Raw genomic sequence first — 24,986 nt, forward strand, 5'->3', positions numbered from 1 at the left:
TTCTTCATAGTTTAATTTTCCATTTTAAAACATTGGGAAGCTTTTTAGTCAGGCAGTCTGTAATTTTCTATAATTCTTTGTGTTTTTCCATCTGCAATCAACTATTTCACCAAATAATGATTTATTTATTTATTTTTTTAACAAAGTAAGAAGGCATTTCACAGAGACTGTCACAATCATCTACATTTGTTGCTCTTGTCCTAAAATAAACATTTGAATGCATTTTATACAGAATAAATTACTCCACAGATTGAATCCCAGTGTATAATTTGGGACATGTCGCTTTCAGTTAATAATTCTACACCCACAGATAGATTTTTTTTTTTATCACATTAGAATTTCTACCAAAAACCAGAGATGGAGATGTTGAGCTTAAAGAAAGTTGTGGATATGAGCATATGGTCAGTTGCCCAGGGTGATATTAGAAAGGGACAACAGCCAGAAAATAAAATCAAGTCCATGTTAGTTGTGGACTGATTAAGTTTTCTATTGCTTTTATGGGTGTGCAGAGAAGTAGAGATACCCTGCTTGCTACTGACAATAAGGAAGCTAGATTACGTGCGTTACCAGAGCGATTCATGCAGGAACCAATGCTGGTTGAATTGGTATCATTTTGAACAACTTTAAGTGTAGCTAACCAAAGGACTTAAGATTTATGTGGAAAAAGTTAAATCTGTACCATCTATTTATAAAATTACACACTGCATAAAGTGAAAGATTACTACAAGCCACACATTTTAGTCTTAACAAGTAAAACTTTATTGGAATGATACATTTTGCAAAATATTACTTTGTTTATATTTTTTTAAACATACTCATTGTGTTCTAAGGGTATCTCTCAAGTTCTCCAGAGGGTAAGATAGTTAAGACTGTCAAAGGCAAAGATATACAGTATTGTTTCCCAAAAAGGTACAATAGACTACACAAGCACTGTACCCAGGTCATGAGGAAAAAAAGGTTGATGTTTTGTTTTTGCTTTTTTTCCTTGTTTTTCTGAAAATACAATTAGAAAATATGAACGCAAAACAGCTCAGATGTAAAAAGTGTTATGCTTGAATAAAGTGTGTGGAAATAGAAGGCAAACAGGAGACAAAAGTAATGTAGCACAGATCAGTTGATAGTGTCTAGCTGGTAAAAAAGAATGAGACAGCTGACAAAGTTTGTGTGAGAAAAAGTGTAACAAAAAGAAGTTTAATGTCTTTAGTGTCTGGAGTGGATCAAGTCGATTCGTCTTCTATATCTCAAACTCTGATTTAGCCGTTTGTCAAAAGATGAAAAACTATTACATGTGCTTCCTTTAAAATACAAAGGTATACAGAGTAAGCACAAATTATTGAAACTGATTAGAAAATGCGCGGCAAGTGCTTCATTATTCAGACAAATCATGTCAATGACACGCGGCCTAATTTAGTGTAATGTCCAAGAAAAAAAACAAACAAAAAGAAAAAGATTATACAGACTGTTAGCTCCAGAAACAATGATTTTTCTCAGAGATGTCTCAGGTCCAGAGGTCTTTCCATTATTCTGCTGTACAACATGCAAGAAAACCAAGCTCACCAAAGAAACACGTTATATAAAAAAATTAAATACACATCAGGTTTCCAAACAGCACTGAAACATCTCCTTACCAAGACATTCAAAAGGTATCCTGTGGTTGATCTCAATTACATTAAGACACTGCCAAACAATTACTCTTGCCTACTGAAATCATGTAGTCACAAACATTCTAGAACTGTCATGTTACAAGACTCTGACAAATAGATTGATGTAAATCAAACAATTCACAGAAGCTTCTGCAGTGAGATGGACAAAGTCTAGCACCTCGGGCCAATGAGGGGCAGGTTGGTGAGAGCTTACATCCTTCAAAACAAAACAATGGGTTCAGTCAACAAACCAGCACTAAGATTTGGTCTGTGATTGTCTTGCATCCACAGAAATAAACTTGGCAAAAAAGGGGAGAGCTCCAGATCGGCTTCCTTAGTTGAATTTGAAACAAAGGAAGCTGGTAACCAAACAACAACCTCAAAACAAGCCCCCCAAATTTGGCTGGGCAGTTAAACCATGCGACAGTGTTCAAGGAAGAAAGGGGAGAAAAAAAAGAAGTAAAAGCAAAAATATCAACATCAGTGAAAGTAATCTGCAAATGTCCGCCCTACAAGTGAAAGCTGAGCAAGGCCCAGTAAGGCTGACGCATTTCACTGGGTCTTCGTCCATGTTCAATAAATCATTACATGTAATTTGAATATTAAACATCTTATCCATAATCTCAAATACCTTAGCTCAGATAAATCCTCTAGTTCTCTCTCTTTGAAAGTGATATTGTACAAAAATGCCATGCACGCCGTGTTAAAAAGTTTTGCTACTGTTTTTGCGTATTTATATCCACCATCAGTTACATGTAGACAACCGCAATCTACAGTTGACAAAATTATATCTCGGTTGTACAGCTAAGAGACGATGTGGAAAAGATGGAGTTTCCTATGTTTGGTTATGAAAATTAATCAAACAAATAATCATCAGGAGTGTGACCACAACGTTAGCAGCTGCTAAACCACGGCTTATAAACCCACCCTAGAGCACTAAGTAACACACAAGCACAGAGATTGACATAAAAAGGACAAAATGATCACCAATAGTAGTTGTAAAATGCTCTAGTAAATTCATCTAAGAGAAAGACAGACTTAAATGCAGACCTCACGTTTACTTCTCTCAGGTCCCCCAAAGGATTAAGACCTAGATGAAGTCTACTGTGATAAATAATTTTCACTCTGATCAAATAGGTCCCAACTGCTTCGAATGCAAGCAGTTAAGTTCATCATCCACCCATTAATCATGCCACATTGAGCAGACAAAGGCAGATGCAGACAGGTTTCAAGCTTTCAATCAAATGGCCATGAGGGTCAACATAGCCATAGCCAAAACTCTGCACCGACTAGACACAGTTTTTCCAACCAGTTGGCATTATGATAGGCACATCTGTTGGACTTGGTATTGCTTGGACAGAGTCAGGTTGGAGAGATGGAGGGAAACAGGCTGACAGGATACAACAATCACTCTACAGTTGTTAAAAGCTTGTAGAGTGGGCCCATTCAAAAAGGAGCCGAACAAACTCAGTACCATCACAGAAGAAAAAAAAAAATTAAAATAAAAAAAAAAAAATCAGTGCCTCCGCCTTTAAAAAGACTGCGAATGTGTCATTATGCCTCCAGAAAGATACAATTGTAGCTGAACTATGCTTGTCCTTGTCCAGGCCCAGTCACAAACACAGGAGGGAGAAATAAATGAATAGCAAAGAGACAATTAGAAAAGGCAACACTGCTGGTTCTGTAGAGCTTTCTTCACTTTGCCTGTCTTACCAATTTGGGGGGGGGGGTAGGGAAGCTGGGGTAGAGGATGATTTTACATTGTTTTCTTCACTACAAATGAGCAAGTTGTCAGTCCAACCTAGTGTTTCCTGTATTTGGATCCCCGTACACGTTCTAAATCTCTGTCCCTCACTCTGCTACTCGTGGTTGGAGTCTAAAACTCTGCAAACTCCTTTGCACACTTCTCTGTGAAGGAAACTCGGATTTCCTCTTCGTCGTAATCATCGAAGTTGCTCGTATCACCAGGACCTTTGCACTTTGGGATAAAAGGAGCTTCCACCTGCAAACAAAGAAGGTGGCAAATATAATGACATAGTGAGTCATACAAGAAATCACTTCCCCCCTTACAAATGGATCAAACTGGGTAATTAATCACAGGCTACATTCACAAATTTCAGTGAGATCTACTGGGATTTGTGTGACAGACAATCACGAGTGAATGTCCAGTGATGAAGTAGAAGGAAAAGGACATTGTATTAGAAAGGGTTTACAAATAAAAATCTAAAAAATTTTTCAATTCTAAAAATTTCTGTTTTTTTACATAAAGTTCAAGCTCAGCGTGAATGAGGGGTGGAGGTCTGTGAGCATCTTTTTTCCAAATCATGTCACAAATTCTTAACTGGACTTTTTAAAAAGTTTGGATAAAACACATGAAAGATAACACGGATTAGATCTGGACTTTAACCATCCCATCTTAATGTCTTGATCTAAACCATTGTAGCTCTGGCTGTGTTTATGCAAAGTTCTGGGCGATACAACTTCAACATAAAATCTCTAATTTTTTCATACCAAATCCTATTTTAATAATTTCTTTCCCTCTCTTTCCTTTTCTTAAAGAGAAATTACAAATGATTGAAATAGGAGCAAGATTGTCAAAATATTTTCTGTCATCCCTTCCGAAGTTTAATCTGAATTCAAAGTGTAGCAAAATACAAGCTGCAAAACAAGATGGCAGGCCTTGGGCAAGCTGACATAACGCTGAACTATGGAAACATTTAATTCATAAAAACTGATTTATTGATAAAATTGATTTATCACTCAATGTCGTCTCTCACTCTTTCTGCTTTTGTCTGTTTTTTCCAAAATTCTTGGGGATCCAATGAAATTTAAATAAGATTTAATGTTTGTTCTGCTCAGCAGTGGTTTCTATCTTTGACTCTGCCATGTAACCGTCTGCCACTGCCTTCACTATCTACAATAACTATTTGAAGAATTGAATTAATGTCAGTTATAACAGCATTTAATTTTCCTTTGGATCAATAAAGTATTTTTGAATTTGAATTCCAACAAATGCATCTACAAAAAAATAGGTGACTTCTAAAAACAATCATTTACAATGAATTTTATTTAGTGGGACTAGAAAAGAGGGGGCTGAATACGTGTGTTTCTTTGCACAAAGTTTTGAAAAAAAAATTATTTTTTTTCTCGTATTACTCTTTCAATTGGTACTTATTGTGCAAGAGGAGTAATAATAAATTCTCTGATATTATTAATTGTAATTTTTTTATGGTTTTGTAGTTTGCAATTCACAAAAATTCTGTTAGAAGCGTAGCCAGAGCTATTTCCACTTATCAAAGTTTAATTTAAACTCCATCTTGGTTCATTTGAAGGCTTTTCTCTGCCTTTGTAACACAACACCCTCTCCACACAATGCGAGAATAAAAAAACGCCAGCCCCACCTTTCTCTGGTAGATGGCAATCCAATCTGTGGTAGCAAACCACTTGTGACTCTTGATATCGTTGACTCCATTCCTGAGGTTGCCGAAGCGTTTGGTCAGGTCCACCTGCAGCAAATTTCTCAACAGATCCTTCAGGTCTGAGCTGAAGTGGGACGGGAAACGAACCTGCAAACGGTAAACGCGGCATTCATGAACTGTTAGCGTGAGCAGTTATGTTTTGTAATATGCAAATACAAAAATCATTTTTCAAAATGTTTATTTACATGACAGTGATAGATTTTACTTAAAGGATTGTCAGGTTAGTCGCAGGTCCTAAAAACAAGTTCTGTCTGAAAGTTACCACTGAATAAACAAAAATTTTCACTTCCAAAAAATAAGTGAGGACATGAACCAGAGTAGAGAAAATATCTTTACAGGAATTAAAATAAAACTACTGCGACTAAAATGGAAGAGTAATTCAGCAAAAATTTTATTTTTGGAAATTTCATACAATTTTAGTGAATTTCCCCCCCCCCACATTTTTTCTGATGGAGAAAAGTGAACTGATTTCAGAAAGTGATTATTGAACAAGATTTGACAAAATTATCCAGCTAAAATGTGCAACAAATGGGTTTTGTAACAAGGAAAAGGCCTAAATTAAATATAAAACAACTGAGTCAGCGTTAGACCTCCCAACGCAAAGTGTAAAATTAATTTCATGAGGAACAATACAATTGCAGCTGAAACACTGTCACTTAAACCAGTGGGAATTTTGATGGCAATGGGAAATAAATTTTCACTGTCAAAAGCAAGACCGTGTGATTAATGTGACTTTCCCTGAACTCACCTTCCCCGATACAATCTTTTCATAAATCTGAATGGGCTGGTCCGCGAAGAAGGGAGGATAGCCAGCAGCCATCTCATATATCAGAACCCCCAGAGCCCACCAGTCCACCGCCTTATTGTAACCCTGAAAACAGAAAAATACAGAGCATTTTTAACAAAACCCAATATGACAGAGGAACATGCTACTGAATTCCCTGCAGGACTATGAGCTGCTTCAAATGCACTGAGCTCAACACTTACTTTACTGAGGATGATCTCTGGCGCCAGATACTCTGGAGTCCCACAAAGCGTCCAGGTTCGGCCTTTCACTCTTTTTGCAAATCCGAAATCTGTTACCTAAAGAGAGTAGCAGAGAAGGCAGGTCAAATCCCTGACCACATGCTTTATACAGACAAGACAGAAATTGGTATCGATTGGACAGGGGGCTTAAAAGTAATTGCACAAATCTCTATGTACCTGTATGTAGCCTTGCTGATCAATCAGAAGGTTCTCTGGCTTCAGATCTCGGTAGATGAGATCCAGGGAGTGAAGGTACTCAAATGTCAGTACAATCTGGGCTGCGTAGAAGCGGGCGTGTGGTTCACTGCAACACATACAAGCCTCAATATTTACAGTCAAACACAAAGTGGATAAACGACGTTGCCTGAGCCGATTCAAAAAGTGAACTTACCTAAATCTACCAATCCTCCTTAAATGTGAGAACATTTCTCCCCCAGGCACATACTCCATCACCATATACAGATTACTGTTATCCTACAGCGAGACAGCAAAGGTGTTACACCGGTGGGCGCAAAAAACAATGCGTCCACACTTTAACAAACACAGGTAAACATTTCAAGACGCACCTTAAACGAGTGTTCCAGTCGCACCAGGAAGGGGAAATTGACGGCTTGCAGGATACGTTTCTCGTTCAGTGTGTGTTCTATCTGTTTCAGTTTCACTACCTGGGAATCAAATCATGGAAGAAGGCTTAATCACACATCCTGCTTGAAATTAAAAAAAGTGCTTTTCAAATTAGTCTTTTAACAGACATTTACTTAAAAAGTTGCTGTATATTAGTGCTATCATCCAAGCTATTTTCTGACTTGGAAGACGAGCATCAAGCTTAAACTACCTTTTGTTTGTCAAGTATCTTCATAGCAAAATGCTGTCCTGTCTCTTTGTGTTTAACCAACATGACGCGCCCAAATGAGCCAGTGCCTAAGGTCTTCAAACGCTCAAAGTGATCCAACGCTGCAGTTTGCTGGAAGGGCAGAATAAAACATCAGTAAGAAAACTAAACTAGAGACAGAAAACGAAGTATATTAAAATTAATCCTTATTAAAATGAATTGTGACGCTGTGCAGCTAAGGCTTAGGAATTGGTGTGTAATTTCACAAATGACCAGCAGAGGGTGTCCTGGTCTTGTGAAATAAAAAAGCCAGCAAATAACCGATAGTTGGCTAACAGCAAAAGCGTGTAAGAAAAGCTTAAACCAGGATTAAATCATAATTAAAGAAAAAACAAATGCATATGAAAAATAACATTTTCTGTGTAGCATATTTGTATTATCTTCACTATCGAAGAGAGTACAGCACAGACAGTAACAAGAAATGGACTGATCACTTCCTCACTAACCTGAGCTGGATTCTCCCATTTTTTCAGGAAATCTTCTTTGGCTTTGGCAAGAAACTCCTTCACTGCAAACAGAAACAAATACAGACTTGAACCAAAAAACAAACAAGCAAACAAATAAAAAATAAAACAACAACAAATACATTAATAAAAATTAATCAAAGAATGCCCATAGGTGGACACTCAGTGTCAATGAAACCTCAGTGAGGAAACTGAGGTGAAAACATAAGAACCCCAAAAATATACAATATACAGAATCTAACACAACCTGTGACAAACTAGGAGACTAAATTAAGCAGGAAATCTTTGTGAATTTGTAAAAAATAAAAAAAATACAAATAAGTCAAGCTGCAGACTATGAGATGGATGTTGTGCTGGGGGGAAAACAGGAATTGGAAAATGTTGTAAGGCCCGTCACCACAGCAACTTTTGCTGGACAATAAATTGACCTAATTATCATGATGAAAAAAAAACCATTTTTATTTGACCATTTTCACATAACATGTTGAAATTAATATTGGCATGATAAGGCAAGTTCACGCTCTTAAAATCCAACTTTTTTTTACTTTGTAAAAACCACTTACGTTTTATTTGATCCAAAATAAAACAAAATCCAGAAACAATAAAAGCAAAACAAAGCAATAAAAACACCCGTGTATAACCAAAACCATAAATAAAATGAATTATGGTGCGTCTATAAACAAAAGTGACATAAAAAAAGAAGCATTGGGTGGAAATTACTGAGCTCATTTTAATTCACCATACAATTAACTGATTAATTGCTTATAGTGACAGGCTTAACGGTAGTTCCCATTTTCACCCCTTGGCTGGTTATTTACAGCTCCTCATGACCAGAGTAATTCTGTGTTCAAATACTGCCATGTGTAGCATAACGGCCCATTTTTCTGAAGACGTTGGCTTTTTGAGTAACACTAGTAAAAAAAGAAAATCTTAAGCTAGACTCCTGAGATCATGTTATTTTTGTGCTGATAAACATACAATAAACAACTAAATGAGGGTTAAACAGGAGCAGTTTCAGCAGGACGGCGACTCAATCCCGGCTTGAATTTGTAGATCCGTGGAAAGTAAACATTAAACATACAATTGTTAGCTTAAAGACATGTACAGATTAATTACAACTTGGCACACATGTTGTCATATGGAGAAGTTCAGTTTTGCCCCTTATCTTTATGGGGCTTCTCACAGCGCTCTGTGGGAACATGCAGATAACTACCCCTTCCTCATTCCTCCCCACCATGTGAGCACTGGCCACAGTAACCGAGGGAATAGTGCTATTTCTACTGTCAGCCTTGGACAGACAACGATGGACGGAACCTAGAAACAAAGAGCTGCCGTTAGATAAAGGACAGTAAGCTGTCAAAGTACTTGTGTGAAGTAAGACTAACAATTACAATTGGGTATTTAATTTAACAAATTAGAGAAAAAAAACACAATGGAAAAGAATATTTATACCATCATAAAACTATTTAATATTGACAATCAACAGGAAAAACAGCAGAACAATAACTCTAGTTAAGCTCGTCATGATTATGTAAATTTTCTATCTAGCTAATCAATACCTAACAGCTGCCTGGGGCACGTTAGATAAAGCTGACCAGTGGTCAATAAAGTGCAAGTGAATTGTAATTCATTTCTCAGTTTAGGGCTATAAATGTTGACACGAATGATAATCTTGCACTGTGTTTGAATGGGAAAACTTAAACTCCTGCTGAATTGGAAATGAAAGCCTCACGGCAACCAAACACAAAACCTCCATCTTTGCTTAGGTGGTCCGATTTCCTGCAAACCCTCTAAAGACTTTCAGCTCCAACAATAGGATGGGAGAAAGCCAGCAAAAATGGCAAAGACTAAAGTTCACGTAAACATGTCAGGAGCGCCGCAGCTCCCACAGAGAGCAAATGAAAGCAGAGCTGGTCGCCAGGGAGAAAATATTTTCCGAGAAAGTTGCTCAACTTCCACTTCCAAGGAGAAAGAGCCAAAAATGGAGCAATTACTGGACTATGCTGGAGCATGCGGAGGAAAAACAAGGATGTAGTGGCTGGAGGATCGGTAGCCGTCCTGAAGGATGCTGGGCTTCATCTAGTCGGCTTTCCTGTAGATGTCAGAACTACTCTGGAGCTGCAAGTGAACAACAAGAAAAAAAAAACGCTTCCCACTGTACCCTGAAACTCCTTACCATCTGGGAGGACTATGGGTACCTCTGGTGCTGCAGCCTCTGCTGAGCGCGACCCAGATTCGCTTGAGCGCGAGGATGACTCCCTCTTGCTTGCATGCCTTCTGGAGCTCTTCCTGTCACACATTAGCCTTGCAAAGTCTCCCCTGTACTTCTTCCTTTGCCTCTTCCTCACAGTTAGTGACTCATGACCTGTCCTCCCCCTCGGAGAGCTATCTGACTAGATCAGCAACCAAAACCTTGACGAAAACCAGTCGGGTGTCCTTGCCAAGCAGACAAGTGTTCAGGCTTTCCAAAGACTGTCACTTTGCCAGAGACCGGGTTTAAAAAAGTAGCATCCACCTCCACCGAGCAGCAGCGCTCGCGTTAACACTCATTCAGATCAATTGGACCCTTGCTTGGTTTGTATCAATATTTATTCTGTACACACAGTGCTCTCTGCTGTTCCCTCTCATGTTAAAACACACACAAACACACATGCACACACACACACACACACAGAGGCTATATATTGATCTAAACAGGGGCATAATCACCAGGGGGGAGGGGCATAAAACACTAGCTGGTATATTAAACCGGCCCCGAGATGAAGTCCTATGGAAAACTAGGCCCAAGTAGAGGCCCCAGAGATGCAGCAGACACCAATAGATGCAAGTCAAACTTTCCCTAATTAGCAGAACCAATCAGATTGCACATCTTTGATGACAAACCTTTAGAGATGATCTGGGTGCTTTTCAAGAAACATAAAAGAAAAAAAAAAGTGGCACTCTCAGGAGAGAAGCAAAACAGGAAACGGTCTGCCACACAAACTTTTTCTCTAAGCCCAAATGTACCAGAGCCTACATAGTGCCAGTACTGAATTGATCCTCCAAAAATCAATCCGACATCTCTCCCCTGGGCCTCACTGGCCCACTCTGACGCAGAAGCAGAAGGGTTATATTAGGGCAGGCCGACTGACATTTACACCATAAAAGTGTGGAAAATCAGGTCTTAGTCGACAGGCAGTCTTGGTCAGATGGAAATAAGGACAATGTGGCGCAGAATAAAATGGTTAAGGCAGCAAACAGAGTGCTATTTAGGCTAGAAATGCGTTTGCCAGTCTGCAAAGTTGAAAAATCAATTTCTGACATCAGCTGCATATAGCCAGGGGGCCCTTACTCAAAAACTCACCAATGGAAAGTTGTTTTATAATCTAATGTCCTGAAACACAGTGGCCAGAAAAATTACTAACAGATCAGAAACACAGTAGCTCATGAATTTCTCACTGCTAGTTTCGTCTTATTTTAACTAAAATTCAGCCATGTGAGGACAGCCAGAGAATCTCAGTTTATAAAAACATTTTTAAAGAATCAATGTTAAGAAATAACCTCAATTTTGCCACAAACACAGCTAAACCTATGTATGTCCAGAAAACATGCACATCAATAAGCCATGGCTCTACTTATTCTAAATAGCACTGAAGTTGACAATGTACTTTTAATAATACTTTTGTCAAATTAGTGTAACAGACAATTTTGCATTATAATATATTTGTTGAAGTACAGTTGCTAGGGTAGGTGGCTAAAGTTATTGACCAACTTCTGGTTACTCTTTGCACATCTAACATTTTCTTTTACCTTTTTTTATTAGCTAGAGCCAAGCTAATAAAAAGGGAAATGACGCTGGTCATTTCCCCCAATGGACCGGTCAGTCGTCATTCCAGCCATACGTCAATTTGTATCCGCAGGCATAGAGCCAAAATGGGGCGTTGCTAACGTTTAAAACAGATAATGTTAGATTATGCTGTTGGTATATTCAGTCTTCTGCTGATACCAGGTTTGTGTTACTACTCAGCTTTGTGGTCACCACACTGCTCCACAGACTGGACGAGGACATATCATCCTTTGGCTTCTCCTTTTTGCAAAAGTAGAAAAACCCCCAAGCACCACATTTGCTTTAGTCTTTTCAACTAAAGACATTGTTGTGGTGCTAAAGTAGTTTCAGAGGGTGATTTTACACGTGACAGCCCAGTAGGCTTTTGGGGACCAAAATTGCAACACTTGTTACATTTTCACCTGGTGAGGTTCACTTTTATACTGCACTGCATCAAAAGAACTAAACCAGTTGGGAAACCTGTTTATGTCTGATGAAGACGTGCAGTGGCGTCCGATTTTAGCAGTTGTAGACTAAAATCAAACTGTAGGTGGCATGAATGCACTCCGAGTCCCAGAACCAGCTATAATATTCACTGTTCATTTTGACAACCTTAAATACAACTCAACTTGAATTTAGGTAGGAATATTATTCTCCATTTTAAATAAAAGGTCAAGTAGAAACACAGTTTTCCATTGAAGTTTCATTCATAACTAATCTGAGACCAGATATTTCCCAGGTGGGTATTTCCAACAAAACAAAAACCACATGGTCACACAAAAACATGATCTAATAATACATTTCTGGTTACTAATTTAATCAGTTTGGGGGTGTGGGTAAGATGAAGTTAAAGTTACCACATGATTTCCAAAGACCAACATTCCTGCTATTAAGGAAACTGGACAATCTATTAATCTCATATAAACATTTACATAAATAAATCACAAATGTCTCAGACTCTACTCTCCAATAACTCATCAATGTTGGTGAATGGTTCCCAACAGCTGATATTTGATCAGCAACATCTTAAGAAAAGAACATTTTGAGTTGTTAACAGCATCTCCTCATAGTAAACAACATGTTAAGTCAAAAATCGAGATTATGGAATCAAATCAGTGTTTATGTAATCCATGTGACGGGTAATATCAAAACAAATAATGTGAAAATCAGTGACAGTGTACTCATACTATTCCACTCCAAAACTGAAACTTTATTAATGTAAAAATGTGAGCCGTTCCTTCCTCTGGCCCATCTCAAACATACTGAGATAGCACCAGAAAGCCCCCTATAGGAGAACAGAGAAAGTGAATATCTGATTCACATATTTCTTGTTATTGTGCTGCATTGCTGATTAATGGGCTAGCTCCATTTTTGTACAAATAAAATAGAAAAGTGAGTATCAGTAAAGATTCTTCTGACGAGCTTTAAATATAGAATTTGAACATCTGAAATGACTACAGTTAACCACACCACAAACCTCTGTCCACAAGCAGCATCACCACAAGTTACACATTGAAAAAAAGGTACAATATTCAGATTGTAGTGTCAGGCGCAATTATTTAGCATTAGTATTACACACACAAAAAAAGAAAAACAAACAATGGACCATGGTAAAAGCAGTCTGAATTTTATCTTAGCCATTTCCTGGCTTTCCTTTTTAGCCTGAAACCTGCATGAATCTGACAAAAAACATTGGTGACAGGAATCCTAAATTCACAGCAACTTCTAAATAAGTGCGTAAATACAGATGCACATTGCCTTAAACTGTTCCGTTTTAAGATGCCAATGTTGTCGAGTCAAACTGTCAAAATCAGTTCTCATTGTCGCAGCTACGTGACGAAAACCACATCATTTTGTTCTCAGCCACATGTTAAACACCCTTTCTTGTCGCAACCCCTCTGGGGAACTTTTTGTTATTTATGTGTTTATTAATGTGGAAAACAGCCTCAACCACTCAACTTCCAGAAGCCGGTTTTCCAGCTTGAGAGGAGGATGGATCATTTTAAGGAGCCAACGCCGTGAACAAGTACGTCGTAAAACATTAACTCCCCCCGCTCGGTTCTGGTCCAATTCAGCGCAAGAAAGTTTTGCCTTCTGTTCTTATGTTCTGATATTATGGAAAATAAAACAAGATTTTCCAGTTCGTCAATCATTATTTCCTCCTCTTCTGAACTTGTGAACTCGTAATAGTTGATCCTCTGTGCCATGAAAGCTGTGTTTACTGCACTGTTGTAAACTATGTATATGGCCGAACACCATAACTTACACTGCATTGAGAAGGTTTTACATGAGCTCGGCTCAGTGGGTCTTATCGACCGTGAGGGATCTGTGCAAAAACGAACATCCAGAAACTATGTGACTGGGTGCTGACAGCTTGACTTCGGCACGACCATGATGGACCTTAAGTCTGCACTCCAGTTTATCTTTGATGCTAGAAAACTGTGGTCCCGTGTCTGACAGTGAGAGACAGGCAGTTTATTTAACAATGCGAAAAAGATGCTTAACGTTTGTGGTTGTCCAACTTCAAAATGGTCTAGAGCTAAAATTTTGTAGAAAATAAAGTCACAGCTGGCTGAAACAGTTCCCTTGTTGAGAACATCGACTAATAAGGCTTTATGAATATTTCCAGTGAGGGAAAGAAAAATGCATACTCATTGTAAGAAAATGAAGGAACCACCAGCACGCCCCATGTTTGGAGGCCTTAGTCCTCGACGCAGATGTCGCGGGTTTAACTCCCGGTCCCGACAACCTTTGCCGCATGTCTTCCCTCCTCTCCTCGCCCTCTTTCCTGTCTGCCTACTGTCGCAAAAATACGAGCCACTAGCGCCGCAAAAACTCTTTGGAGAGAAAAAACAAAACAAAAAAACTAACCAGCTAAATGTAGGCTGTACCTGAGCAACTAGCCCAACTACAATCATCTAATATCAGCATGTTATAATCTCTGCTAGGTATTCATAATAGATAGCTCCCAATAAGCCACCTGTTGGATTTAGTCTTTAGGTTTTGAAGAGCCTAAAGATCTTAATGAGTGTTTAAAGCATTTCAAAAACAAGGAGCGAGGAGAATTTGATGATCTTTCCGTCACAACGAATAAAAATACATGCATCACATGTATTTTATTGCCCAACCTTACTTCAAGTGTTCCTTTGAAAAGAGGCAGAAAACCAAAAAGGAAGAAAAATCTATATCACAATCAATAATAAAAAGTTTTATGGAACACTATTACAACCACAATACCCAATATTTTATGCTGTTTCAGTAGCACTCTGGTTTTCTGTATTAAATAATCTCACACTGACCCATGTGTAATCATTTGTCAGAGGAAACTCCATGTGTATCTCTATGATAAATGTATTAATAGGCACAAGTGTAAAATTACTGACCTCTGCACTGTCTAATCTCTGTCACCTACAGCTCGGAAAGTAAGAATGAGAATAAACTATTACCTCTATTGATGCGGATTGGCTGTAGGCAGAGCAAAACAGATCACTCGCAACAGCATGCAACGGAATCTGACAAACACCGCAGAAGGTTTTCTGGAATATTTCCACAGTTTTACTTTTAATGTTCCTAGATTAACTAAATAGGAGTGCAGTAATTAGCTTCACAGGACAATGAGTGTTTTACAGGCTCCAGAAAGCATATAGAAAATAGATGGATGTAGCATGTTTTAGCTGTAGGTCAGAGCCAGAAGTTGCCATTTCCGCTCTCCAAGATGCCCGAAGCAGCTGATTGGCATATCAACCGCAGAGTCTGCTGCTAATCAGCGTAGGCTTATAACAAAGCTCCTTTATGTAGAGACAGGAAGTGATGAGAGTGATCCAAACACGAACCTGGCTGCTACACAAACCAGCTGTGTGCAGAGAGGAGGAAGGACGTGAACAATGCAGATATTTATAGAAAGAAAGTTGCACTTTGACAGAGCACCAAAGTACTGCACGATAAAACTCTGAAAACGTAATTTAATGTATGACATAACTTAAACCAATTCTGTTCAAGGTACATATCACATAGTCTTAACTTGTCCTGATGTTACTAGAGGGTGGAAGTACAACTACATCTTAATAGCAGTCATAAATTATGAAGTACAAAGACCCAAAAATGAAAAATATGTAGACAACATCAATTTCACACTGTTTTCAAAAGTATGCAAACTTGTAGAAACTTGTCATAAATAATAAATCAAGAACAACTAATGTTTCACAGAAAGAAAGGTCACTCCAAAGCCACTAAACAACTAACACTCCATTTAATGGATTTAGCAGCAAATCTTATTAAGAGAAAAAAAATACACAGAGGTTATGTTTCAGACAACTGCATTTCTGTTGTGACTGGCTACATAAGTGGGACACTGCATGAAAAACAGCTCCACCCATAACCCCGTGCTCTGTCAAGTTCCAGAAAGACAACTCACTGGAGTAGCAGGCCTCTAGCTCCTCCTGTGGTCGGTGATGTGAGCCTTCTCCACCGCTCACGTCCCCCAGACACGGTCCGCCTCGGTGAAACAACCTTCCTGCCAGCTTGTGAATAACAGACATCCTGCAAGGCCACAGAAGGCGCACTAACAGCCTCGAGACTAGCTTTCGAGACTCTACAGTATGCCCAGACCTTTTTACAAAGCGGGAAGTCTGCAACAACTTAAAACCAGGTACAAACTTTCAATTAGCCTGTGTGTAGTCTACAGAACAGGAGAGGAGACGGCCGACTGTGCGAAGCCGGGGCTGGACCTTCCTTGCTCCTTCACTTCCTGCTGCAGCTCACAGTTTTGTCCGCCCTGCTTCTTCCTGTGGGCCAGAAATCAGCCCTTTATACCAACGCAGCAGCTCACTACTTCTGTTCCCCAATCCGCAATATCCTATGGCGACAGAGGCCGCGCACCTGAAGCAACCCTCGACGCACACGTTCCTTTTTCCACAGGAACCAAAATGTCCTGCCATGGTGTGCCTAATCTCTGGCTGGTCAGTGGGGGGGAAAAAATGACACCTCTGCATGTGGGGCTCTAAAATCCCTGGTATGCACCTGTCTCTGGAGATCAGGATGGACCGACAGCAAACAGGCTGATAAGAATGTGAAGCATGAGAATATAGCACCTCTTCTGTACCTCAAAAAATAAATAAATAAAAAATCTAAATCAGAAAAATCTACTTTTTAAATCAACACTGGGTTACTGTTACAGAGGCTGGGGTTCACACTTACTCTCCATCAGTAACAAGGAGCTGATGATTATTTCACAGCTCCACGTTTAGACTTTGCACACTTGGACATTATTTATGGTTTATAAGTAAATACACAAAGCAGTACCCTCCTGAGTATTCTGTAAGGCTGGTGAGATCGATTGAAAAAAAGAAAGCAAAGAAACTGTCAGAAAACCTTGAAACAAAGTAAATATTTTGGATCACTCAGTTGTTAGAACCTCATTTGGATGTATCTGCAGTTTTTTGATAACTTGTAGTCTATTGTGCATTAGTTATACGTATAAGAAGAAGTTGCAGAGAGCAACAGCATAAAACAATTTTCCTACATCAGAAACAATGTGTGCTCACAAAAACTTTGCGACACATACAAGTGCCTTTGTTGGAGTTGTTGCTCATCACATGGTATTCAAGAGACTCTTCAGCTCCCAAGTTTCTGCCTGGAGAAGATCTCTCTGGTGCATCATATGACTCCACCCTGGTATCTGTACTTCTTTTGCTGATAACAATCCCAACCCTTTATTTTATTTGAGATGCAACTCATTAAATGCAAACTAAACAACTGTATCTCCATTACTGCTTTTATAGCTTTACAATCTGTTAATTCTAAGAATGTTTTCCCACATACAAAATTGTAAAGTTGGGGTGTGTGTGTGTGTGTGTGGGGGGCAACAGAAACCACAAAAAAACCTATGACTGTTTTAAAAGACCTTGCTTTCGTAACACTGGTACCTCTGAATTTAACCCGGGGCTTAGGATCACGAGGTTTCCCACAGGATGAGACTGTGTAGCAGTTTCTGCGCTCCAACAATGTGGCTTGACTTTTTGTGTATGTAAGTGAATGGAAATTTCTCAAGCTTTTGAGGTCTAAAACGCCGCATTTCACTAAGGATGTTTGGCTCTTGAAACTCTGAAGAGGTGATAAATTGCTGCCACAGTCAGAACGTACTGCAGTAAATGGTTACACCCAAAACAATCTACACTTACATGAAGTTAGATATAGAGCTGGTGTGTGTGCGTGTTTTATTTATGAAACATACCTGTGCACACTTCCTCAAATAAGCAAAAGTAACATTAACTTAGCCATCCCAATGATGAAATCCAAAATGTGCATTATTATTATTATAAACAAAATTCTGTAATTTTGAGTAAGTTTTATTTTCACGTTGCATTTCAAGGATAGGGGCTGCTGTCAATACGGGGGTACTCACCACTTTCCATTTCATTGCCTTTCTTCGCGGTGGGCGTGTTGCCCATGATTGCAGCCTGATGGTGGGGTCTCTTGGCTCCGAATGACTTTTTCTTGGAAGTCGCCTAGTTAACGTGCTCCGCTAACGAAGTCGTAGGACTCAACGAAGTTGACAGCTGGCTACTAGCTGACAGCTATCATTATTAGAAAAGCCAGGTGGTAAAATTTTCCTCCAACAGTTTTTCGTTGAATTGTGAGTTCGGAAAAAGTCCAGTTGAGAGAGAGCGTCTTCAAGTCTGCAGCTAAAACTAACTGCTGAGGTTAGCTAAGCTAGCGCGTTAGCTCGGGGAGATAGCCAGCGGATATCAGCTTACTGACGTTAGCAAACAAATTTCCAACACAGCCCCGACGAATCCTGCGGGTGTCACTCGGTTTCTTCTTTATTCCAGAAGCCACGTAATTTTCTCCAATGTCCGGTCCCGATGCAAATCGTCGAAAGATGCTTTTTTGTTTTTAACTAGCAAGTTAACGTTAGCATTTCGGGTCCTGGCCTTAATAAACCAGGTGCTGTCTCAGGCCTTGTCAGTTGATATTTAGGTGAGAGAATTTATATCCGGTTGACTCGTTTTTCCTGCAATCGGATATTTAAATTGATATGGTTCCATTCGTTTCTTGATCAGTCGTGAGGTGCAACAAAATCCTGGGACCGACCACCTGATAGTCGATTCTTTAGATCAACAGACCTCTTCCATTAATCTTCAGACCGCAAGGGAAACTCCAGTCATCCATCCACTTTGTCCCGCCTCTTATCGTATCTGATTGGCCTCATACCGAAATACTTGCATGATATGTGTCACACAAGAATCTCCCATAGGTTGAGTAGAAAATATCCAAATATTGGATTGATGCGATTCGCCCGTTGAACGCTAGATCCCGCCTCCCATACTTGTTAGTAACCAATACGCATGAACGTGTATTTTCTGGCTTTGTACTATTAAATGTTGGGATTTATATTATTTATTTTAGCAAAGCAAGTACATTTTACACTCTTCATCTCATTTATTGAACATCATTTTTTCAGTTACGCACACAGCTCACCTCCTTTTACCCCGCCAATGTGTGACTGGGCGTGACGTTAACGTGGTCTATTTTTAGTAAAATGTGAGAATACAAAAGGAAATACAGCTGGCACTTCAGCTTAAACGGTGGGAACTGGTAGCTGTAAATAAGGTATTATGAATAAAATAACTTAATTTGTCTTCCAAATTACAATGAGAACTCCAGTCACGCAGAAAACTATAACAACTTTTATTTGTAACACAAAACTCCAATCAGAAAAGAAACAAACAAAACAGGAAGTAATACAGTTCTTACAATGCCTTTCTGAAAAAATTAAGTTAAGTAGCAGTTTAAGTGCAATTTCACACAAATTTTATTAGATTACCAAACTTCTTCATACATATTGCTGTTTATGTCAAATATTTCAGTGCTGTAAAGTCAAAACAGTTACAAATCCACTCTGCAACCAAAGAATGTGGCCAAGTCATAGAGCGGCATATACGGTAGTTAAATTTAGTTTAGCTGTATCATTTCATGGCCGTTTATTTTCAACACTTCAATGTAGCTTTCAATAATCACAAGAACGGCACCTTCAAATGAACAATGATTCCATTAAGATGTTCATAATGTCATAGGAATAAACACCGGAAGTGAGGATTGAGGATGTTTCAGGAAAAACTGAAGCAGTAAGGCTGAGAGATCTGAATGTCATTTAACCCACACTAGAATGTCCATAGGCATCCTTTAAAAACAAGATAACTTGCCATCTGTCATCACCTTTTGGGTATCTTTATAAGCAATCCATAGAGTTATCTGGGAGTATGCCCACTGGTGGGACCTTGCCTGGCAGACAGGACGGGGGAAGCATGGAGTTTGATGTAGGATCCACGTTTTCAGAGTCTTCCATTTTCTCGGCGCAGCCTTCCCAGTTTATGTGAAATCTTGTAACACGTGGGTTTGATGCTAGGATATTTCTCTGGAGCTGAAAAAAAAACATACAAAAAAAAACAGAATGAGTTGCCATGGTGGAACAGTAAGATTTATGGTAGAAATAAATAAATATGGTGTCTGGGAATGTTTAGAGTTTTTTTAGGCTGCCATTAACTACTGAGGTAAAGTTAAAACTGTAGGAAAAATAATACTGGAAACTTACAGTTGTTTCAGTCAAAGAAAAAACAGCTTAGTGGAAATTTGGATCTTATAACCTTTACTTGAGACATTTTTAATATGAAATGAGGAAGTACATTAAGTGATCACTTTGCAGCTTTAATCCATCTTTTTTGTGCCTCTAAGTGAAATCTTATTCCACATGTGAGATGACTGAAAAATGTGACACCTACAATCAAAATCCTTTCTCATTACGGCAAATCTCACAGCAACTTACGATCAAAGCGAATATCCGAATAAGTCACTGCTTGCAAAATGGCAGAAAATCTCTGTAAATTACATCATCAGGAAAGGGCTAATTAGCTATTCACAGGACTTTGGTGGGCCATAATAGCATGCTTGATGGTGTGAAAGTTTTTTTTTCATATTTTAAATTTGCAAGCACAAAAATGTAGGCAAACACAGACCATGTGTTTTGCTTTTAAATAAATATGTTGCTAATGTTTATCTGTGGTATTTTTAAATAATGTTTTCGGTCTGATAGAAAAACCTCAAACCCTGAAATGGCTTCAAATGGGTAAAGTTCCTTACAATGGATTTATCAATATCTTCTACAGATTTCACCTATCAGATTTCTTGTTTTTGCATTATTGATTCAGTTGTTTTAGATTATCAAACAAACATTAATATCAGACAAAAATACCTTGAATGAAAACAAAATGCTCTTTTCAGCAGCATTCTGATGCTTTTATACCCCTGTAACGTAATTTTGCCCCAGTCCTCTGAAGAATGTGTTTAATTCAATCCCAGATGAGGGTTTTCAGGCGTGAAGACACTGTTTTAGGTCACACCATTCACACCAACTCCATCATATTCAAATTTGGATTTCTAAGCTCCAATAGAACCAACCTTCAGCTTATTTTTTTGAGATTGAGAAGTGCACTTGCTGGTGTTCTTTGGCCCATTTCTATTGGTGTACAACCCACATGAACCTTGGCTTGAGGTCACAAAGTGATGGCCAGAAATTCTGGATTTTCTGGTAGAAACCAGAATTCCTGGTTCTATAATTATAGCAAGTTGGCCAAGTCTTGAATGAGCAAAGTAGTTCTCAGTCATCACAATACATTCAACATGTTTGGCTCTCGGTATGCTTTTTGTTCCGAAATGCTGTTATTTTTACACCAGATGCGACAGGATGCACATCTTCCAGCAAGCTTCTTCTTTGTCTTGTCAACCCACAGAATACTATATCTACACTGTAGGTTAGTCTTATTTGGCAAATGTTATAGTTACCTTTGTGAGGTTTGGTCAGCAGTGGTTTTTCAATCTGAAACTCTTCTTTGGTGCCATTTTGGCCCAATTTTCTTCTTATAACTGAATCATGAACACTGACCTTAAGGAAGGAAAGTAAAACCTGCAGTGCTTTAGATGTCTGATCTGTTCTTTTGTGACTTCGGAGATAAACCATCAATCCACTCTGTAACTAACTTTGACAGATAATGGCATCCCAATCTCTTAGAAATGGCTTTGTGACCCTTTCCAGAGGGACAAAGGTAAATGACGTCATTTCTCAACCGAGTGTCTTTGGAACCAGGCATGATGTGTTGCTTTTTAAGATCTTTTGAGTATTTTGGGATATCTGTAAAGGATTTCTTGACTCTGCAGGTTTGTCAGAAAGAAAGTATCAGTAGGGATAGTGAAATTGAAGTTTGGTTTATCACAGTTAATGCATAATTTACTAAAAGGGGACAGTATTTTGCCTTTTATAAAGTGAATTTGAAAACTACATTCTATTTTCCCTCATATAATTTAGCAAAATTCTCAGCATATACCTATTAGCTTACACTTGCCATTTTATAAAATTATGAATACATCATCATTATTTATTTTACCATCCTTTTCTTTCCTTTCAAGTTTATCTAAAACCAAAAAAGAATATTACTAAACAGTGACACATAAAGTCAACATTTATTTTTTCTTTTATGTATATATAAACTTTATTTTAAACATTGAGATATTTATGTTAGCAAAAGCCATGTTACCATAAATCAACCAGTCTGACCTGTGTGTAGTCTGGCTTGATTGGAGGATTTTCACGAAGCTCTGGGTCTGTGTATTCGTTGTTCACATAGTAACCAATACGAATAAACTCCTGGCCACGATAAGTGCATGTAATTAGAACTACGGTTACGCCAACAGCATCACTTTCAGGAATCAAACCAGTATTTGGGGCGTCAGCCTGACGAAAGAAAAAAAACAAAAACATTAAAACTTCAAATGGAGTATGCGTTACATAAGACACATGTACAGGTAATCAGTAATCTTTCTAGTATTTTTTTCACGTTTTCTGAAAACAAACATACCTGAAAAACAAACATATGTCTCCCAGCAGGTACAGGCCCAACCAAAACAGAGTCCAGGATTTGGTCATACTCCTCACTTTCTGCTGAACCGACATAGATGATCTTCCATTCTAGGTCTAAAAAAATATATACTATAGTTACACATTAAAAAGGAGTTAACTACAATGCATAAACGTGAAGCAAGTTTAATGTTTGCTCAAATTTAGTGATTCCAGCATTAGGAGTCCCAAAAATTATATCAACAGACTGATTGTGGGAGTGTGAGGCCGAATTCCCACCCACACATGGATTGGCCACCACAGATACCAGACCTCATGGAGATTCTTTAAGATGCTGAACAACATTCAATTATGCCGTCAGAAGAATTTCTCTACTCATTAAGGAGTACAGAATATTGCCGTCACATCATTTAGAAGTCAGTACTTGTTAGAAATCCCTGCAGCTTTTTCAGTGCTGCAGTCAACCTTTTGGCAGTATCTTTGATCAATCTTTTCATTGGTTGTTGATGACTTTCCAATTATCTGCAACATGTGGCTCTAGAGATGCAAGAGGCTCTTTGGACCTTTCAGGATGGCTCTTATCTTTGGTTATAAATGTTATGGAGCTAAATTTGCCAAATATAGATGTTTCAACAAATGCCGGTTTTAGCAGCTTTTCTACAACAGCAATACACTAAAAGTACCAGTAAAATCTTTTTGGACCCAGTTCTATTAACATTAGTTTGGAAGCTATTGTGCTTTAATTTACACAATTTTCCATAAATATGATCAGAGGAAAATGTGCCATATCCATCTTAATTTTGCAAACCTTTTATTCAAAACCTAAAAGTGTAAATAAACAAAGTGGAAGCTCAGATTCTTTACAACCGATGACAGGTGTGAACTCAGTAAACCTCGATGCTTAAACTGCTCAAACAAGGTCATTGTTGCTTTTTACTTTAAAGATTTTTCTCCCGTTTGTAAGAGAGCTAGTTTTCCCTCTTTAGTTGTATTTCATAAATGTCACATCAAGTGTTGAAAAAATTATTGAAATTGCCCATTAGTGTTTAATTTTACTTGCGTAGCAAAAACTGTCATTTGATATTTGTGCCACACTTTTAAACTGCAACAAATTGAACTTGCTGTATCTCCTTTTTCTCTAAAAGTCAAATCGAGAACGTTATATTTAAACAAAACCGTATTATGCGAATATTCTCAGCGTCTATCCCGACGAATATTTAAGTCAAGCTGTATTAAAAGTCTTTCTGTACAGCTCGCTCTGTTAACTTTAACCGAAGTAAACCGATAGCCGTTAGCCTCCACCAAGGAGACTGTTTTTAGCGTCACACAAGCAGTTATATGAAGGTTTTTCTGCGATGGTACTCACCTTCAGGAAGGTCTTCCATACATTCAAAGGTGATTTCAAACTGAAAAGGGTTTCCAAAAGGACTCGGGTTGTCTAAGACGGCTACATTCAACACTTGTACCTTTGCCATTGTTGCTGGGGCGCTAAACTCTGGGCTAATAAAAACAAACGTCCAATTTCCAAGAGGAGCTTTAACAACGGCACTGCCACGCGAGTATTAATAACAGATCTACCCGAGACACGCCTCCGTGTTTACCGGCTCAACCAAACGATAAATATTGAACTTTTCACAATGTCAATGTTAAACTAGGTAATGTGTCTTAGTATTTAACAATAAATTGCCGCCCTCCCGCCGCTTTGACTGTCCTACCCAGATGTCACCGCGAGTATGGCAAGCCGTAAGTACGTGGGAGACGTGCAGTGCGCTTGTTTGAAAACAGAGACGGACTGCTTTTACTGACCCCTACTGGTAAAAACACACAACATCGCCTGTACACTTTTTTTACTTTCTAAATCTGAGATAATCCAAACAAAGAAAATCTATCACTGTACATCACAAGAGTACCGGCATGGTACGGAAAATACGGACTATGCCCTTGATACAAAGTATAAAAGAGCAAAACATAAGATTTTTATACATTTGCAAAGGTGCAATCTCGTTTTGACTGTTTTTCATATAGATTTAACAACATTGCGTGAATAAAAGATAGGTTCTTCAGTTGTTGTTATTGTTGTTTATTCTTTTTGTTTAGGTTTTTTTTAAAACAAAACATAAATCCAAACAACTATAAATTACATTAATTGTTTTCAATTAATCTTATTTTCGGTCGCAACATACACCATAAATATCTTGTTTAGGTTTTGATTGACAAAAAAATTGCATTCATTTTGTGTGCCAAAAGTTTACGTCAGCAGTACGTGGTGGAGAAGATATGTGTCTTACAAATATCCTACAATTATTCATGAAATAGATTTTTAAAATTTTTTAATTTTTTTTTAGAAATTTCATCATGTGAGACATAAATGCGAGTAGATTTCTCATAGAAATGTACCAACATATTTCAGTCACTCTTTTTTTATCTGATTTTTTTTTTTTTTTTAGCAAAACCTTTTCCTTTGCACACAAAGGAATAGAGACCAAAAAGGAAAATTAAAAATAAAATTGTAATAAAAATGTTTTTTATTACAATGGCACAAAAAAATTACAGATTGTTCTACTTGGTTTAAAAGGCAAGTAAAATTGTTGAAAAAATGTTGTAAACATTTCAAATTCTTCTCAAAATAAACAGTTTGCTCACATTTTATGCCCTAAGGATCAAAGCAACCAAAGTTATGCAAAAATAGCATTTAAAAGAATTTGTACAGCATCCAGAAGGCTAAGAAAAACTTGTTTTCCAGTCTCCAGACTTTGCCTGTACATATT

The 24,986-nt window shown here is 38.2% G+C and overlaps 2 protein-coding genes across 3 annotated transcripts; both read right to left on the reverse strand.

Moving 5' to 3' along the window:
* Nucleotides 1-735: 735 nt before the first annotated feature.
* On the reverse strand, nucleotides 736-18,519 carry prkacaa (protein kinase, cAMP-dependent, catalytic, alpha, genome duplicate a). Of its 2 annotated transcripts, none has more exons than XM_044100210.1 (10): nucleotides 17,713-18,519; nucleotides 7,487-7,548; nucleotides 6,984-7,112; nucleotides 6,715-6,813; nucleotides 6,540-6,622; nucleotides 6,326-6,452; nucleotides 6,110-6,205; nucleotides 5,871-5,993; nucleotides 5,045-5,209; nucleotides 736-3,645 (listed from the first exon to the last, which is right to left on the reverse strand). In XM_044100210.1, the coding sequence occupies exons 1-10, from the start codon at nucleotides 17,756-17,758 to the stop codon at nucleotides 3,520-3,522; spliced, it is 1,056 nt and encodes a 351-aa protein (XP_043956145.1). In that variant the 5' UTR covers nucleotides 17,759-18,519; the 3' UTR covers nucleotides 736-3,519. The 2 variants fall into 2 exon arrangements, with proteins under 2 accessions (XP_043956145.1, XP_043956144.1); XM_044100209.1 differs by lacking the exon at nucleotides 17,713-18,519 and adding an exon at nucleotides 9,681-9,931.
* Nucleotides 18,520-18,979: 460 nt separating this feature from the next.
* On the reverse strand, nucleotides 18,980-23,987 carry LOC122821902 (histone chaperone asf1b-B). The gene is made up of 4 exons (XM_044100211.1): nucleotides 23,585-23,987; nucleotides 22,220-22,335; nucleotides 21,919-22,095; nucleotides 18,980-19,731 (listed from the first exon to the last, which is right to left on the reverse strand). The coding sequence occupies exons 1-4, from the start codon at nucleotides 23,691-23,693 to the stop codon at nucleotides 19,540-19,542; spliced, it is 594 nt and encodes a 197-aa protein (XP_043956146.1). The 5' UTR covers nucleotides 23,694-23,987; the 3' UTR covers nucleotides 18,980-19,539.
* Between the last annotated feature and the right edge of the window lie 999 nt (nucleotides 23,988-24,986).

This window comes from Gambusia affinis, linkage group LG19 (genome assembly GCF_019740435.1).
Source record: "Gambusia affinis linkage group LG19, SWU_Gaff_1.0, whole genome shotgun sequence".
NCBI classification, from domain to species: domain Eukaryota; kingdom Metazoa; phylum Chordata; class Actinopteri; order Cyprinodontiformes; family Poeciliidae; genus Gambusia; species Gambusia affinis.

What these genes read in the sequence shown, in the direction of transcription:
- prkacaa (XM_044100209.1), bottom strand. Translation starts at nt 9,804, where the DNA reads ATGTGTGACAGGAAGAGCTCCAGAAGGCATGCAAGCAAGAGGGAGTCA. An exon ending in ACCCATAGTCCTCCCAGATG is followed by an intron (nt 7,549 to 9,680) that starts GTAAGGAGTTTC and finishes TTCTGTTTGCAG; the next exon opens with TGAAGGAGTTTCTTGCCAAA. An exon ending in ATCAGCAAGGCTACATACAG is followed by an intron (nt 6,206 to 6,325) that starts GTACATAGAGAT and finishes TACTCTCTTTAG; the next exon opens with GTAACAGATTTCGGATTTGC.
- LOC122821902 (XM_044100211.1), bottom strand. Translation starts at nt 23,693, where the DNA reads ATGGCAAAGGTACAAGTGTTGAATGTAGCCGTCTTAGACAACCCGAGT. An exon ending in TATGGAAGACCTTCCTGAAG is followed by an intron (nt 22,336 to 23,584) that starts GTGAGTACCATC and finishes ATATTTTTTTAG; the next exon opens with ACCTAGAATGGAAGATCATC. An exon ending in GACATATGTTTGTTTTTCAG is followed by an intron (nt 22,096 to 22,219) that starts GTATGTTTGTTT and finishes TTCTTTCGTCAG; the next exon opens with GCTGACGCCCCAAATACTGG.